Genomic DNA, 18,444 nt, shown 5'->3' on the forward strand with positions numbered 1-18,444 from the left:
CACTGAGCTGCAAAAGTTAAGTAATGCTCTGGACACTTAACTAATACCCTATAGCCTCATCTGACACAGACCATCCTGGCCTGAAAAGTATCCATCCATAAACATTACCAAATGAGGAAGATCTATGCTACTTTGTGCCTGTGAAATAATTTTCTCTAAATTATGAGCTTCTATTCTTTATGTATGAAGCTTCAATATGAGTTTGTATGTTCTGTGATTTAACTGTAAGACTTGAAGGTGAGGAGAGATAGAAAAGGACCCAAAACTGCAAATTCTGGTAAATAATCATAATGGGTAACAAATAGGGTGAAGACCATAGAAAAATATAGAAAAGATAGAAAAGCCTACATTTCTCTAGAAGCCAAAGAAATTGTTGGGGTTTTTTTAATAAATGAAATAATAGTTATGAGGAGATAAATTTTTCCATGAATTTCCCCCTACATTATTAATAATTAGATGGGTGGTCGGGAGAGAAGGGTGTATTACTCTTCTTTTTTTTCTTTTGGCATTAAGCATTTATTAAAGAGTAAAGAGAGAACATGTGGAGTTCAGAAAGTTAAGAAAGAAAGCTATTTACCCTAGGGTTCAGACTGGCCTCTTTCTTCTCCTTCTCTTTCTGCCACCAGCATAAGGTTTGGGAATGAAAAAAAGGGGTGTATTACTCTTTATTTATGCATTATGCAAGTCTAAATTATATGATCCGATATAGGTGGATTATATTCATTTCTCCTACACCGGATCCACAATTTTTTCTTCGATAAAAGTAACATATCTGTGGTTCTCTAGCCACAGCAAATACATAATAAATGTATTCTTCCTATTCAGTCCTATGTAGTGAATTCCTTGTTTTTCTTTATGAAAAGAAATAATTGGGGTAGCTAGGTGGTGCAGTGGATAGAGCACTGACCCTGGATTCAGGAGGACCTGAGTTCAAATCCGACCTCAGACACTTCACATTTACTAGCTGTGTGACCCTAGGCAAGTCACTTAACTCCACTTTCCTCACCAAAAGAAGAAGAAGAAGAAGAAAAAGAAATAATTTATTGACATAATGAACATTCTCCAAATAAGTCAAACAAGACAGAAAAATTATCTTATATCCCTCAGCAAACAACAACAACAATAACAGATTCAAATTTCAAAATTATGTCTCTAAGCTTTGAGTGGAGAAGAAAATATAAATTTTTGTAAGATTTATGATGTTCTGTATTAATATAAAACAGCAAATAAAAACATACATTTCTTTATTTTGTTTTATTATAACCTCAAATAAAGTTGTTAGTTACAGAAGAGATAGAACTAGAGCTAAATAAATAGCTTTAATTGCTTAGATATCATTGTCTTACATTTTCCTAATGACTATAAATAGCAAGAGCTTGTGTACATGCACTTCATGTTTGTAATTCAGATGTATAGTGTGGGGCTATTTGGGGGTTTTTGCTGATTAGTTTATTTGTTCATTTTTTTTCATCTGGTGACTGTAGAATTCTATTTATTAACTGTGAGGAAACTATTAACACTAAGACTGGGACCCTGCCTTTTTCTTCTGGAATTTTCTGAATTGAGACTGTATTGTCACAGCTGCACGTTCTGTCTCTGGTGCATCCATATCGATTTGAAATTCCTCTTGAATTTTCTTTTGTCCATCTGTCTCAAGAAAACAAACAAACAAAGAAATAATTGAACTAAAAATAAGATGATGGTAGACCCTGAAACCAAGACCAATTTGGAAAGCAAAATGAAATTCAGTGAAATTGTTTTTATCACAATCAGAAGACAGGTTGTGTATTATTACTACAAAGGATATAGGAGACAACCAGGTACAAAATTATCACATTTAATATTTACCTCTTTGTGTGATTTCAAGTATTTCTGTCTTTGTAACAGTCATATCTGAATGAAAGTGTATTTATATTCCCAGAACTCCTTAGGAACTTTAGTAGTCTAATATGTTTGATTAATACTTTAATCAAGGAATATTTTTTAAGTTCCAAATAGCAAGTTTTTTTAAAAAAAGAGCACTCATCTTATTTAAAACACTAGAAAACATAGGAATGAATGGAACTTTCCTTAAAATAATAAGTAATATCTATCTAAAACCAATAGCAAGTGTTACCTGTAATGCAGAAAAACTAGAAGCTTTCTCAATAAGATCAGGGGTGAAATAACGCAGCATTATCACCACTATTATTCAATATTGTACTAAAAATTCTAGCTATAGCAATAAGACAAAAAAATGAAGGAAGTAGAATAAGCAATGAAGAAACAAAACTATCACTCTTTGCAGATGATATGATGGTATCCTTGGAGAATCCTAGGGAATCAACTAATAAACTAATTGAAACAAGTAACAACTTTAGCAAAGTTGTAGGATATAAATTAAACCCTCAAAAATCATCATCATTTCTATATATTACTGACAAAGTCCAGCAGAAAGAGATAGAGAAATTCCATGTAAAATAACCACAGACAATATAAAAAACTTGGGACTCTTTCTGCTGAGACAAACCTAGGAACTATATGAATATGATAACAAAACACATTTCACACAAAGTCAGATCTAAACAATTGGAAAAATATTAATTGTTCATGGGTAAGCTGACTGAACACAATAAAAATGACATTTCTACTTAAATTAATTTGCTTATTCAGGTCTATACCAATCAAACTACCAAAAATTATTTGATAGAACTAGAAAAAAAAACCAATAACAAAATTCATCTGGAAGGCTGTATGAGATTTCAAACTATATTACAAAGTGCTAAGCATGAAAACAATCAGGTACTGGCTAAGAAATAGAATGGTGAATCAGTGGAATAGATTAAGTACATAATACACAATAGTAATGATATCACAAGCATAGTAGGGGAGCATAGAAAATTTTACCTCTCAGATCTATGGATAAGAAAAAAAATTATGACTAAACAAGAGGTAGGATCATGAAAAGTAAAAAGGATAATTTTGATTACATGAAATGTAAAAGCTTTTACACAAACAAAACCAATGCATTCAAGATTAGAAGGAAAGTGGATAACTGGGGGAGATGGGGGAGAATTTAAAAGCAAGTTTCTCTGATAAAGGCATCATTCCACAAATATATAGGGAACTGAATCAAATTTATAAAAAATATGAGTCATATCCCAACTGATAAATGATCAAATGATATAAATAGTAGTTTCAGAAGACAAAATCAAAGTTATCTATGGTCATATAAAAATGCTCTAAATCACTCTTTTTTTGTTTGCTGGTTTGGTTTGGTTTTTGTTTGTTTGTTTGTTCATTTTGTTTTCAGGGCAATGAGGGTTAAGTGATTTGCCCAGGGTCACACAGCTAGTAAGTGTCAAGTGTCTGAGGCCAGATTTGAATTCAGGTCCTCCTGAATCCAGGGCCGGTGTTTTATCCACTGCACCACCCAGCTGCCCCTCTAAATTACTCTAGATTAGAGAAATGAAATTAAAACAACTCTGAGGTACCACCTCATATCTAGCAGATTGGCTAACATGACAGAAAAGGAAAATGACAAATATTGAAGGGGATGTGGGAAAATGTGGACACCAATGCACTGTTGGTGGAGTTGTGAACTGATCTAACCCTTCTGGAAAGCAATTTGTAACTATGCCCAAAGGACTAAAAAACTGTGCATACCCTTTGATCCACAAATACCATTACTAAGTCTGTATCCCAAAGAGATCAAAGGAAAGAACTCTATATGTACAAAAATATTGGTAGCAGCCTTTTTGTGGTAGCAAAGAATTGGAAATTAAGGGTGTGCCCATGAATTGGGGAATGACTGAACAAGTTGTGCTATTTGATTGTGATGGAATACTGTTGTGCTACAAGATATGATAAGCAGCATGGTTTTAGAAAAACCTGGGAAGTCTTATGTGAACTAATACAGAGTGAGGTGAACAGAACCAGAAGAACATTTTACACAGTGATAGCCGTGTTATACAATAATCAAGTAGAATGAGGACTGAGAGAATTTCGCAGTTGAGATCATTAGTAACTTTGGAGTGTGAAGTTTTAGCACAATGTTAGGTTGGAAGCTAAATTGAAATAGAGAGAAATGAATGGGTGTCAGGAAAATTGAGGGAAACTGAGGCAAGGAATTGAGGCAACTTTTTCCAGGAATTGGGCTAGGAAAGGCAGAAGAAATCTAGGATAACTTGAGGAAATGGCAGGGTATACTGAAGATTTTATAAGTATGAAGGAAACCTAGGCATATTTGTTGGTAAAAGGGAAAGAATCATTGAGTAAAGAAGGATTAAAGATAAGAGACAGAAACTGATTGAAGGGGCAAGTTCCCAGAGGAAATGAGATATTATGGGGTCAAAGAAGCCTTTTGGGAGACAAAGCAAATATGATCTAATAGCAGGAAGAAATACAGCTAAACTCCTTCCACATTGACCTGAAAAATGTGCCAGACCAAACCTTGATCAGGTAATTCAAGAAAAAATCATGAGTCATTTTTTTCCAACTATGTTAGCATTGAGATAGTATCCAGGTCTTAAGGTAAGAAACATACTTCATGGATCAGGGAAGCCTACAGGAACTGAAAAAGCACCAAGGCCATATGCCAGGGAAAGGAGAGCTCCCAAATCCACAAAAGTGGCCAAATTTTGGTAAGATCATTCAAGGACGTCGGGACAGGTCCCAAGACTGAAACCTAAGTCAGAAATTCAGAGCTCAGGCCAAAGGGGCAGCAATCTGACTTTGCCCCTGATCGGACTACTTTGGGAGTATTAAAAATTTGCAGGTCCCCTACCCTGAGCTGTCCTTGAGATCCTGGAATTATACACAATTAAGCCCCAGGAAAGCAGCAGAAGGACCCAAAAGGACACAAGATCAGCTCTGGCATTCCCTTCAAAGTATACAGAGCCTGACCCTAACATAAAGTCTAAAGCCTGGTAAAGTGAGCAAACAAACAAACAAAGAATCCTATCATAAAGAGCTAATATAGGGGGCAGCTAGGTGGCACAGTGGATAAAGCACCAGCCCTGGATTCAGGAGGTCCTGAGTTCAAATCCAGCCTCAGACACTTACTAGCTGTGTGACCCTGGGCAAGTCACTTAACCCTCATTGCCTCGCAAAAAACCCAAAAAAACAAAAACAAAAGAAAAAAGAGCTAATATAGAGACAAGGTCACTCAAGACAATTCCAAAATAAGAGATGGTCTCCAAAACACCCACAAGCAATGCTCAAAGAAAAGTTGAGGTACAAGTTCATCTAGAATTGATGGAAGAGATACAGAGTTTTTTAAGAGTAAAAATTAATTAAATTAAAATAAGCAGAATAAAATTGCAAAAAATAAGAATTAAAAAAGAATTTTAATTAAAATTAAAATCAAATGAGTGTGCTAAAGAAAAACAGGGAAATGAGACTGCTAGAAGAAAGAATTGGAAAAAAAATTAATAGTTTAGAACAAGAATTATAACATCCCCACCCTGCCACACACACACAACCAAAGTCCTTGAAAATCAGAATGGACAAAATAGAAGTTAATGACTCATTATACAACAAGAAATTTTTAAATCATACTCAAATTGCTGAAAAATGGAAAAAATATGAGGTATTTCATAGTAAAAACAAATGACCTTTAAAAAGAGCAAAGAGAGAACATTTAAGAATTATTAGACTAATAAAAAAGAATCATTAGACTACCTGAAAGCCATAACCAAAATGAGAGAGCCTGCCTAGACATCAAATTTCAAGACAATGTTTCAAAAAGCTTCTCAGATCTTTTAGAATCAAAAGGCAAAATGAAAATAGAATCCATTAGTCACTTCATGAAAAAAATCCTAAAATGATAACTCCCAGGAATATTATAACTAAAATCCAGAGCCTCCATGTCAAAGAAAACTACAAGCAGCCAGAAAGAAGAAATGAAAAGATAGACAGTAATGATTACACATGACAGCAGCCCCACTATAAAAGAGTGGAGAATTAGAATTGATGTTTCAGAAGACATACATACATATACATACATACATGTGTGTATACAAATGTGTTATATATACACACATGCCTACAACCAGAATAATGTACCCAGAAAAACTGAGACTAGTCCTATGGCAGATAAATGGATCATTAATGAAATAGAAGACTTTAAGCATTTCTGGTGAAAATAACCTCACAGAAAATTTCAAATGCAAATACAAAAGTCAAAGGAAACATTGAAAAGAAACATGAGCAAGAAATCGTAAATGACTAAACAAGTATAAACTGATTACATTCTACAATGGGAAAAAAAAAAAAATGTGTCTCCTCAGAACCTTATCATCATCAGGGGACTTAGAGGGAGTGAGAGACAGAGGTCCTGGGTGTGGTTTTATGTTTTAATGATCTTTTTTTTTTCAGCAAGACACACTTTATTCTCTAAAAATTTTCAACCATGGAAACTCCACAAAAAGAGAGGGAGAGAGTGAAGGCAGCAGCATGCTGGGAGGGTGGGGGACGTCTTTGCTGGATTCTGGATTAGAAAGAATATGTTAAAAAAGCAGGATACAAGAGCCAGCAGGGAGATCACATCCTGCCTTCTGGGAGTCCAGGAGGATCATAGCAGATATCACAGTTCCCATGGAGACCAAGAAAGGCTAATGGAATCTTAGTGGTCCTGTTTTCCTTGGGAGTTGGGGATGATAAGGACAGCACACTGGAAAACTTGCACTCCTACAGGTTTAGAATTGCAGTCTCATAACCAAAGAGGGTTCTAGTGTTTCCAGAGAAATTGCATAGATCTTTGTGGTGCTATTGTCCAGGAAAAGATGCTGGAGCTCTCGGACAACATCTCAGTAGCTCCTTATCCAAAGATATCTGGAAGACTTTGCATCAGTAAATAGCAGGAAAGACCAGAAAGGGATGTGGAGTCATCTTCTTGGCTCCTCAGGGGTTTAAAAAAAGGTGGGGATCAAAAGTCTCAAGACTGATAGGGGTCACCTGTAGCTTCATCTTGAGAGGGAAGCAGGGAAAGGAGGCCTCCCTTACCTTAGGGAGTCATTTGTGCCCCCCCCACACACACACACACACACCTTTCCCCTCTACTTCCAGATTCACACATAATTCTTGGTTGGGTATTCAGAAGGACCTCAGGGAGCCCCCTGAGGGAGGGGTGGAGGCAGAGTGCCGGGCTATGTAATTGTGCCCTTTGAGCTGCCTGAGGGGCAAGTGCAGCCCAGTAACCCCCCACCTAGGAGAAAAAGGGTTGCAGCTGCCCAGCCCACATACAGGCTGTGTCCCAGCTCCCGTTTCTGAGCCTCAGCCACCAGGGGGTTGTAAAAATCCCTGAAGATCACATGGGCGGGTCCAGCACAGAGGGATCAGGATCAGGACTGCTGATATGAGGAAAATGGTCCCTGAAGTCAGTACCAGCTGAGTTTTTGGTTCCTCATCTTCTATACATGTGGTACCCTTGGCCCCAGCAAGGTAGATCAGCAGACCCACCAGGCCCAAAAGCAGAGTGATAACAGTGAGGGCTCTGGCTGCTTGCACGTCATGAGGCAGGGCCTGCAGAGAATCATACACCTTGCACTGCATCTGGCCAATGCTCTGGACCACACAAGACATCCAGAGGCCTTCCCATGTGACCTGGGCTACTATGATGTTATTGCCAATGAAGGCTGTGGTTTTCCACATGGGTATAGTGCAAGCCACTAGGGATGCTATCCAGCTGCAAGGATCATGCCCAGGAGCTGAAGGTTAGCAGAAGCCATGGCTGGAGGCTTAGAGAAGACCTGCCTTGGAAAGGATGGAGAACAGCCAGAGATCAGGGTAGAGTATCATGTTTTAATGATCTTAAAGAAGAATGGAAAGGGAGAGGAAATGGAACACACAAGAGGGAGGGAAAGAAGGTGAGACCAAAGATGAGGAATATAATCTCACATAATTGTAGTACAAAAGTAGAAACAATGGAGGAAGGGGTGAAAGGCAAAGGAAGGAAGAATACACATACACAGTTAAGCATAAGAATACATTTCACTCAACAGGAAAACAAAAAGAGGGGGAGAGTGAAAGAGAGCAGGGAAAGTAGATTTAGAGAGGAATTAGTCCTAAGTAAAAGGAGGATTAATCTCAACAAAGAGTCCAAAAGAAAAGAAAGGATAAAAATCTTTGATAGGTTGTGGGTGAGAAAAAGAAAAGAGGCATAACACAAAAAATATTTATATAAAATGACATCTAAAAGCTCAAAAGTTAAATGAGTAAAAAAAAGTTAAACGAGTTACAGGGCTATTTATCCCTCAGATAATGTACACAGAAAGTGATCTTAAGAGCCTGAGCCTTGAGTCCCCTGGACCAATGCTGTCTCAAGGATGATTTCAATGCATTTTATAAAATATCTAGCCTAATGGGAATAAGAAGGTGTCCTTAAGTTCTTTTAGAGAAATTTTCACCACTTAGATGATTTTAAACCTGTTACTGGTTAATCGTGATAGCTAGGATTCAAGAAGCCTTATGCAAGCAGAATTAAAGGAGGAAAAGGAAAACTAACAGAATATAGCAAAAACAATGCCCTTAGACCCAGCAATAACACTGCTAGGTCTACATCCCAAAGATATCATAAAAAAGGAAAAGGACCTAAATGTACAAAAATATTTATAGCTGCTCTTTTTGTAGTGGCAAAGAATTGGACATTGAGGGAATGCCCATCCATTGGGGAATGACTAAGCAAATTGTGGTATATGAATGTAATGGAATACTATTGTGCTGTAAGAAATGATGAGCAGGCAGATTTCAGAGAAACCTGGAAAAACTTATATGAACTGATGCTGAATGAAATGAGCAGAACCAAAAGAACATTGTACACAGTAATAACAATATTAATATTCTTTTTAAAATTTTTTTGGGGGGTGCAAGGCAATGAGGGTTAAGTGACTTGCCCAAGGTCACACAGCTAGTAAATGTCAAATGTCTGAGGCCAGATCTGAACTCAGGTCCTCCTGAATCCAAGGCCAGTGCTCTATCCACTGAACCACCTAGCTGCCCTCATAGTAACAAGAATATTGTGTGATGATCAACTGTGATAGACTTAGCTCTTCTCGGCCATACAATGATCTAAGACAATGCCAAAAGACTCATAAAGGAAAATGCTCTCCACATCCAGAAAAAGAACTATGGAGTCTGAATGTAGATTGAAGAATACTAATTTCACCTTTTTGTTGGTTTTTTGTTTATTCTTTCTTCTGTTTTTTTTTCTTTTGTTCTGATTCTTCTCTCACAGCATGAATAATGTGAAATAGGTGGAAATACAATATTATATGATTGTAATGTATAACCTATATCAGATTGCTTGCTGGCTTCAGCAGAGGGGAAGGAAGGGAAGGAGAGAGAAAAATTTGGAATTCAAAATCTTATAAAAATGAATGTTGGGGCAGCTAGGTGGCTCAGTGGATTAAAGCACTGACCCTGGATTCAGGAGGACCTGAGTTCAAATCCGGCCTCAGACACTTGACACTTACAAGCTGCGTGACCCTGGGCAAGTCACTTGGCCCTCATTGCCCACACCAAAAAAAAAAAAAAAAGAATGTTGAAAACTATCTTTGCATTTAATTGGAAAAAATAAAATAAAATACATTTAAAAAATAAATATAGCAAAAACAAATGAAAAAGAAGAGGGGGTGAATACACAGAAGGAGTAAGTGAATGTAGGAGAATAAAGATGAGAAATCTCAGGCTTTTTTTTTTCCTCACCCCCCCCAACTCTGAAAAGACTATATCCCAGGTCCCAATTATCAGATCTATGTCATTTTTATACCAAATCTTTGCAGTTCACAATAGAGAAATGTAAGAGATGACCATAAGCAGGAGCAGCACCAGAAATAACAGGGCTACCGTGAAGATGATACTTTCTGAATAATCACTGTTAATCAAGGATCAGGAAAAATTGCCACTTAATGTTCCCTAACCTACTAGCCAGGACCTCCCCATCCCTGGCAACTCCTGGAAAGAGAATATAAAACTTTTACCTTTTGAGAGGTGTTTGGGGACAGCCCTCTTTTTTCTCTCGGGGCTAGGTAAAGTTACTGTTCTACCCTTGTTGCCAGAAAGCATGCAACCTCAACAATACCACTGTGTAGTAGGACAGCAGTTTCCTGAAAGAACTCCCTTTACCCTGACACAGCTTCCTCCACACACACAAATATAAACACAACCTATGATTCAGCTTTCTGGCCGTGGGTCAATAAAAATCTTAAACCATATGAGCTTGGTGCCTCTGAAATTTGGTGGCTTCCTGATACCATGCAAGTTTCTGTTCACTGATGACTGATTGATTGGACACATTTCCAGAAGGAAATGAGGGAGATCACATCCAGAGAAGCCAAGTGCCACTGTATCCTTACTATGCATCTTTGTTGCATATCCTAGTTGTGTTAGGGCAAAGCAAAACTCCTCCTTGGTTAGATGTTCAATGACTCATCAGTGCCTCATTTCATCCCAACATTGAACCTGAATGAACAGAGAGCACTGTTTTTAGAGTTATATCTACAACACTTGGCAGTCAGCAGGTAGGAAGGAGATGACTCATTTTCTTTCTGTTCAATCTAAATTTTGTTCTATTTTTAGCAGGAAAAATGATTTTGTACATAGGACATATGTTATATTATAAATTCAATACAACTCATAGACAAAAAGGTTAATTCCTATATTTATCACCTGCCTATACAAAAAGTTTATATGGAAGCTCTCTCTCCCTTGGAATGTCATCCAGACTTTCCCAAGGAAACCTCTAAATTTCATTTTTGTCTTAAGATGTCCTCAGAAGGCTTTGTCAATGATTAGATGACAGGATAAAACCCCCATGGTTCATTCAAATAGCAGGGGGAAAGAGTATGGGGGAGAAACTATTCAAACTTTGTTTTCTTTACTTGTGGCTTGCTATATCCTCCTCAGACTTGTCAAAAACCACCCCAACATACAAAGTTTCCTTGATCTCTGACACCGAAGAGCCCTTAGCTTCATTTATCACCTGCTTGGCCCTCAAAACCTCCGCAGCCACTGCCACCATGATCTCCAAAGCCACTGTGTATGGCCCAGTCTGGAACTATTTTGTTTCCATCTATCTTCTGGTCTTCAATGGCCTCTTTAGCATCTTCTTCTAAGTTGAAGTCTATAAAACTGAATCCTTTAAACAATCCTGTCTCTGTCTCTGTGACTATCCTGGCACCAATAGAACTATAAAAATGGATCATTCGATGTTTCTTCCGTCATGTCTTCAGACAGACCTTTAGTGAACAAAGTTTTGTATGACCAGCTCCTTGGTGTTGCATTAGTTGCCTAATGCCCCTTTTAACTCTAACTTGATCACTCTACCTTTAATTTCTATATTGTTAAAGGAATTCAAAGCTTCCTTTGCATCTTCCACAGAGGCAAATTAAATGAATGCAAATACTTTAGGTCAGCATTGGTTGTTCTGGAGTAAGCTGATTGGTGCTTGGGAGTAAGCCTTCTCCAACACTTCCTGGATACTCTTCTGTGGCATTGTAAGCAAGGCTATTCATTTTGTTGCTGTTCCTGCTCCAAGAATTGTTCTTCAAACCTCTTGAATTCTCTTGTCCTTAACTTTTCTCTCCTGTATAGTACATAATGAATGACCAGCCATTAATCTCAGCTCCCCATTTCTCTTGTGAGGTCTTAAATTGCTTCTGTCTTAAATTCAATGTAGGCAGTTCCTTTTCATGATCACAGTATAGATCAGTCTAAACTCAATATCATCTTCAAACACTTCCTTGAGTTCCTCCTGAATAATTTTATAAGGAAAATTCTTGATAAAGAGTGTCCGTGCATTTCAATTTTTTTTTCTTTTTCCTTTTCTAATTTCGTTTCAAAGGCAAGGACTTTGTAGCCACTGAACTCCAGAGCTTTTTCCATGTCTTCAGCTGATTCAAATTTCACAAAGTCAAATTTCATGGTAGCTAATTCATATGTTCAAAACTGTAAGGTCCTTTTTTTTATTTTTTATTTTTTGCAAAGAAATCCATGATGTCCAATTTTAGTTTAGGAGAAGTTTTTTTGAATTTTAGGTTACCAGTGAAGAGATTGACATGTGTAGATGCTTCAGTTTCCAGTTTCTTAGCTTTAGGGGACTTCTGTTTATCCATTTCCTTTTTCCTCTTTTCTGGTGCTTCTTTTGTACTTCTCTTCTTTATTTTTCTCCTCCCGTCCTCATCAAAATTCCTTGCCTTTCTCAGCTTTCCTGGGGCAGCTTTCACAGTAGAAGCCTTTCTTTTAGGTGTGGCATCCATAGTTTCTTCATCATCCTCATTATCTTCCTCCTCATCCTCAGTCTTGTTTGGCTGGAGCTACTCCCAGCTCAAATTCTTCATCCTTCTCCATCTGCACTGTCCTTTTCAGATTCACTGTCTTCTTTCTTAGCATTTTTCCCACTTTATTCCCCTTTGTCATTCATGAGGGCAGAGCAAAATGTGGTTGCCCAAAGAAGTTCATCAGTAGCATATGCTAATTTAATGATAGCATGTGTTCATGAGTTCTGGATAGTGGACAATGCTCCCATACTTTCCTAGTCACCAGTGGAATGAAGCAAGGCTGCGTGCTTGCTCCCATGCTTTTTAGCATGATGTATTCAACAATGTTGGCAGACACCTTCAGTGATGATGGAAACAGCATCAAGATCAGATGCTACACTGACAGTAAATAACTTTAAAAAGAAACAAGAATAATGAAAGTAGAATTCATGGAATGGTTCAGCAGAAATGGAAGAATAGAAAAACTTGAATCCATATTGCCAAACCACATGAAAGAAACAAAACAAAAAAATGCAAATGTATGAAAGTGAAGAACAATCTTGAAGATGAGAAGTAAAAGGCAACAAAGTTTTTTTTTAAATGATCTCCATATAATATATTGATCTTAAAGAAAGCATTCATAGACATTTAAAAGAATCCTTACATAGATCTCTCAGAAGAACATGTAACCAAACCTGAACACCATAATAAAAGAAATAATATGAGAAAACTGCCCTCAGATTTTGAACACAGAAAATAAAGTGCCAATTGAAAGAGTCTACATATCACCTCTTGGTTTAAAAAAAATTCTATGCTGCAAATTCTACAGGAGGGAGAACAGTGAACAATATGAATTCCATGATCAAGGACATGGGAAAATTCCTACCATTGTGCAATGTCCTCTCTATCACTTACATGAATTGATATTTTCTAAGCATGAGTCACAACAAAAAAGGAGGCCATGGAACAAGATCTCTAAGGTAATAATGTAGAAACTATTTAGAAGACAGAATTCAAAATAGGTACCACAACAATAGAATAAAGGCATATAAATATAGCAACCAAAGATAACAACAAAACAACAGAGAAGTCATTTCAAAATCCCTTTTGAGAGGTACAAAATGAGAGAAGGATAAAAGTAAAATGAAATAGGAATGATGTTGGAGAAGCAAGTCAGAATCTTCTTGGACTAAATCTCACAACATCTCACCTCAAATTTTAGTAGGACTAAATTACAGAATGGGAGCACACATAAGAGAGAATAGAACAGAAAAAAGATATAGGATAATATGTAATGAATCCTAATAAAGTCAAAAGGTAACAATAAAGAGAAAATAATTACTGTAATTTCTCAGGAAACAAAAGATAACCAACAGAAAAATGAGAGGAAGAAAAGAGAGTGATAGAAAGAGAAGGAAAGAAAAAGAAATCTTGTTTCAGTGATGAGAGAGGGTACCATTGATGAAAGTTACCATAGGGAAAAAAAGGAAAATAGGGAACTTTTAATGGGCACAACCTGCAATAATGGATGCTTAGAGAGCTCAGTGATCCTGTTTCAACAGAAAGGGAATCAAAGCTCCCAAACTGACAACCAGAAGGTGGGGATTTCATGAGGAAGATGGGGCAGGGCTGGGAGAGATTGAGGAATGAGCATAGGGAGGTTAAAAGTTAATAATGGGGGCAGCTAGGTGGCACAGTGGATAGAGCACCAGCCCTGGAGTCAGGAGTACATGAGTTCAAATCCGGCCTCAGACACTTAACACTTACTAGCTGTGTGACCCTGGGCAAGTCACTTAACCCCTATTGCCTCACTAAAAAAAAAAAAAAGTTAATAATGAATTACATGATCAAGGACATGGTAAAATCCCTTACCATGGTGCAATGACCTTTCTATCACTTATTTGAATTAGTATTTCTAATTTTTTTTTGTGGGGCAATGGGGGTTAAGTGACTTGCCCAGGGTCACACAGCTAGTAAGTATCATGTGTCTGAGGCCGGATTTGAACTCAGGTCCTCCTGAATCCAGGGCCGGTGCTTTATCCACTGCACCACCTAGCCGCCCCCTGAATTAGTATTTCTAAGAATGTCACAACAGAAATATAGAGTCCAGGGAGCAAGATTATAAGTTAATAACTGCTTAGAAGAGGGAACCCAAAAGAAGTACCTTATAAACTTTGATCCCATGAGGAAACAAAGAATAAAGAGGGACTAAATAAGTAAAAGGGCCATTAATCAATAAAAGTCTAGAATCAACAGAAAGGAAAGATAAATAGTAAAGAAAATAAGGGAAAAAAATCCTTTAGAAAAGGGCACCAAAAATAGCATTTTTAAAAACTAACCAACAAAAAAAGTTGAAGGGGAGAAAAAGAAGAGGGGTTTTACATGACTTTTTAACTGAGAAGAAAAATGAGACTAAATCATAGATAAAAGGAAGAAAAAACATTAAGCAAAACTCTAAAACAAGGGAAAGGGTTAAGGTGGCTTAAAGATAAAGAGAAGAGTGCCTCTTGGTATAAGGTTGCCCTAAAATATATTCAGCTAAAATAATTGAAAAGATAATACTGTGATTACAGACAAAGAGGGGGGAAATCCCAATTTGGAAAAAAAAAATATTAGAGACAAATCAAGGAAAATATAAACCTAACTCCCATCACTTTAAATGTAAATGAATTAAGTAATCCAATAAAAAGAAAAAGACTGATATATGATATTTAAAAAAAAAACAGAAGCCCACAATCTGTTGCATATGAAAAACAAACAGAAGAAAAATGAGGTATTAGAACAAAATTTGTGATGCATAAGGCAAATCCCCAAAAGTGTTATTATGCTATCAAAGTAAAACAAATACTCAAAACGTTGCATTATGCTGAAAGTATAAACAACAAAACAGTATCAATGCTAAACATATATACTCAAAATGTCTTAACATACAAGTTTTCAAAGGAAAAAAATAACTGAACTACAAGAAAATGTGGACAGTAATATCATAGTTACAAGAGATAATGTACCATCCTCAATTTTGGATGTCTAGCAAAAAGATAAATAAAAGGAAAAATATAGAATTGAACAAATTGCTGGAGAAACCAGAGCTAAAAGATTTATTGCATCTTTTTAACAGGATTGCTAAAGAATATATAAATATATATTTCTCATCATAACATTGAACTTTCAAAAAATTGATCACATATTAGTAAACAAAGACATTGCAAACAAATGTAAGATATAAGTAATAAACACATACTTTGTAGAACATGATGCATTAAAAATAGTAAGCAATTCATGGAGCATAAACAAAAAACATAGAACCAAATGGAGACATAACAATGAAATCCTAAATAATGAGTGGATTAAAGAATAAATTAGAGAAACAATAATTATGTAAAAGAAAATAATAATGATGAAACAGCATCCCAAAATTTCTGAGCTACAGCTAAATCAGTCCCCAAGGAGGAAACCATAACCCATATAAACATGCATTAACAAAATAGAAAAAGAAATAATTAATAAACTGAATATACATTTTTTGAAAATGAGCACAAAAAAGAGATATTAAAAATTAGAGTCAGTCTGACAGGGAAGTCTGTAGAAGCCTGAGATACATGGGACTTGAACCCAGTGGTTGTTTCAGACTTGGAATTTAGGACTATGTTCTATAAGAACTAAACTAAGCAAAACAAAACAAAACAAAAAAAACTAAACTAAGCTATGATCATAATCCTCTTCCCCATCCCCTTCTCCTTCCCAGAGACTGAACTGGTACATGTAAGGATGAGAGCTTATGCCTCCCATGTGTTAGAGAGCATTTGAATATTTATGCCTACCTTTTAAAATAAAGATTTTTTCATGGGGTGCAGAGCACCCCAGAAGTTCTCTGGGGCACATCAAGGAAGCTTCCCCTTGAGAAACTAAACCAGAGGACAGATAACGCCTAGAGAGATAAACTGAACCAAATCGGACTGAGCTAGCTTGGGATTCCTACCCTTCATTCTGGTCTCCCTTACCCTGGGGACATAAATTTGGGTGTGGCTGCGGCCTTTGTGTTCTGAAGAGGGATCTGTAGCCACCCTTCACCCAATTCCTCTAGTCACTATCAGTGGGGGCTGGTCCTCCACCCCTCACCCAATTCCCCCAGCTACCACCAGTGGGGGATGGTCCTCTCTCACTAAAGGAACTTTTCACGGGCAGATGGTCCACCCCCATCAGTCCTCTATAAAAGTACCTTCCAGTCTCCTGTTCGAGGAGATTTGGTACCTCTGAGCCATGTGCTTTATGCCAATCTCCCCATGAAAAAGTCCAAGGATTTCTTTCATGGTTTCCCTCCCCCCACCCTTCCTTTCCCTTGCTCCTAAATAAACTATCACCTTATTCTAACTAAGTTTTGTGTGCAAGAGGGTGTAATTCTTTAAAGAGGAATTCCCAAGAACCCCAACTCCCACCAACCCGTACCCCATTTCCCACCATATCAATTTCTTTGTTAAACCAACTGTAAGTGGTTAAATAAAACTAGGGTTCAGGGGAACAACCCCTACACTTGAAACTCTAGTGCCATCAATAAGTACTAGAATTATTGGTAGACACTTCCCAATCCCCTTAGGGAACAAAAGAATGCTGGGAAAGGGGTGAAATATAACCTGCTTAGCCTGTAGGCAGTGGGGGCTAAAGTAGTCAGTAGCACACAGTGTAAGGGAGTGGAATGATTTGTACTGATTTGTGTATACACACACACACACACACACACACACCTCACTTAAATTGATTTAGTCACTTGATAGAATCACAGAGGATGAGGTGTTTATGTGTTAATACGGTGTTGTCACCTAGTGATCCCTTCATAATTTATGAACACCTTCCTCTGATGGAATTAATTTTTTACAAGAAAAAAAATGTCCATATCCCTGGAAGTCTTAAATAGCTAATCCATAGAGACAATGAGTCAATCAGGTATCTATCTTGGAAGGTCAAGGCAACTCTGGCAGGAACCAGAAGTTGAGGAAGAATCCAACCTCTGAGAGGGAATTGCTTTGGGACTGGGAAGAGGGTATTTCTTTCTCTTCCAACCTGAACCATCAGATACAGCATCTAGCAGTAGATCAATTTACCCAAAAGATGATACCATATCCCAGAATTATGGAAGAGCTAAAGGCGCAGTTAAAGAAGAAGAGACATTCCAGATGGACATGAATAAATAAAACAGACAGACAACTGAGATTAGAAACAGCTTTAAGAAGCAAGGTGCCTAGAAGCAGAGAAGAGGCCATCAGTCTAAGAGAGAGCTATCTCTGGTAATCAAGAGTTAAGCTTTGTGGAGACCCCATTAGGAGAGAAACCATTGTTTTCTGTGCTAACCCTGCCCATTGATGCATGTATTTGACAAACAGTTCATTTCATGTTTTGGGGAGGAATTTGTGAATTATAGTATTACCACCCTAGTATCCAAAGTAGTAGCTGTCCAACCCACAAGTGCTAATGCAAATTCAAGGCAGCAGAATAATTCAAAGAGGTAAACAGCCAGAAAAAAAAGACCTTCAAATATGAAAGAAATGCTATTAGAATAAACCGAAGTTATTCCATAATAATGAGAAATCAAAGATAAGAAAAGTAACTCAAGCAACAACCCCAAATTAAATATCCTGAAAAGTTAAGCTTAATCATCAAATGAAAAGGATGGACTTTCAACAACAACAACAAAAAAAAACAAGAGAAATATGTGAGGCATCCCTGGGGGAAGAAAAGGAAAAAGACTAATTGACTTGCAAATATCCCAAACAACAGAAACACTCAGAGGTAAAATGTTTTTACGTTTATAACCTATTTTCTTATACACACACACACACACACAGAGTCAGGAGGAAGGTAGAGAGTCTCAGCAGAGTTCATAGTGTAACACATGGAGAGTTGATCTGGGATTTAGAGATACATGGGTTCAAGTCCTGCCTCTGAGACACACTGGTTCTATGGCCTTGAAAAGTGATATAACCTTTCAATTCCCCAGGCACTAAAGCTAAATTGCAGAGAAAGTTCTGACCTGATAGTAACATAAGTAGATGTGTATACATATACATGTTTGTGTGTGTATATATGTGTGTGTGTACACACATATGTAATATATAATGAAAGTATGTCTATACATTTAAATGTATTATGTTCTAATAAGTATAATATATATATGCATTGCATATTCTCAAATTCTTAAAGGATACTGTGGTTT

At 37.1% G+C, this 18,444-nt stretch overlaps 1 protein-coding gene and 1 pseudogene across 1 annotated transcript in view; both read right to left on the reverse strand.

Moving 5' to 3' along the window:
- Positions 1 to 1,122: 1,122 nt before the first annotated feature.
- PCP4 (Purkinje cell protein 4) overlaps positions 1,123 to 18,444 on the reverse strand; it is a 31,746-nt gene continuing 14,424 nt past the window's right edge. The window contains exon 3 of the mRNA XM_043996379.1: positions 1,123 to 1,647. Coding sequence (XP_043852314.1) covers positions 1,520 to 1,647 — 128 coding nt within the window. The 3' untranslated portion in view covers positions 1,123 to 1,519. The remainder of the gene's footprint in view (positions 1,648 to 18,444) is intronic.
- On the reverse strand, positions 7,050 to 7,709 carry LOC122749828 (annotated as a pseudogene).

Source organism: Dromiciops gliroides, chromosome 3 (genome assembly GCF_019393635.1).
Source record: "Dromiciops gliroides isolate mDroGli1 chromosome 3, mDroGli1.pri, whole genome shotgun sequence".
Classification (NCBI taxonomy): domain Eukaryota; kingdom Metazoa; phylum Chordata; class Mammalia; order Microbiotheria; family Microbiotheriidae; genus Dromiciops; species Dromiciops gliroides.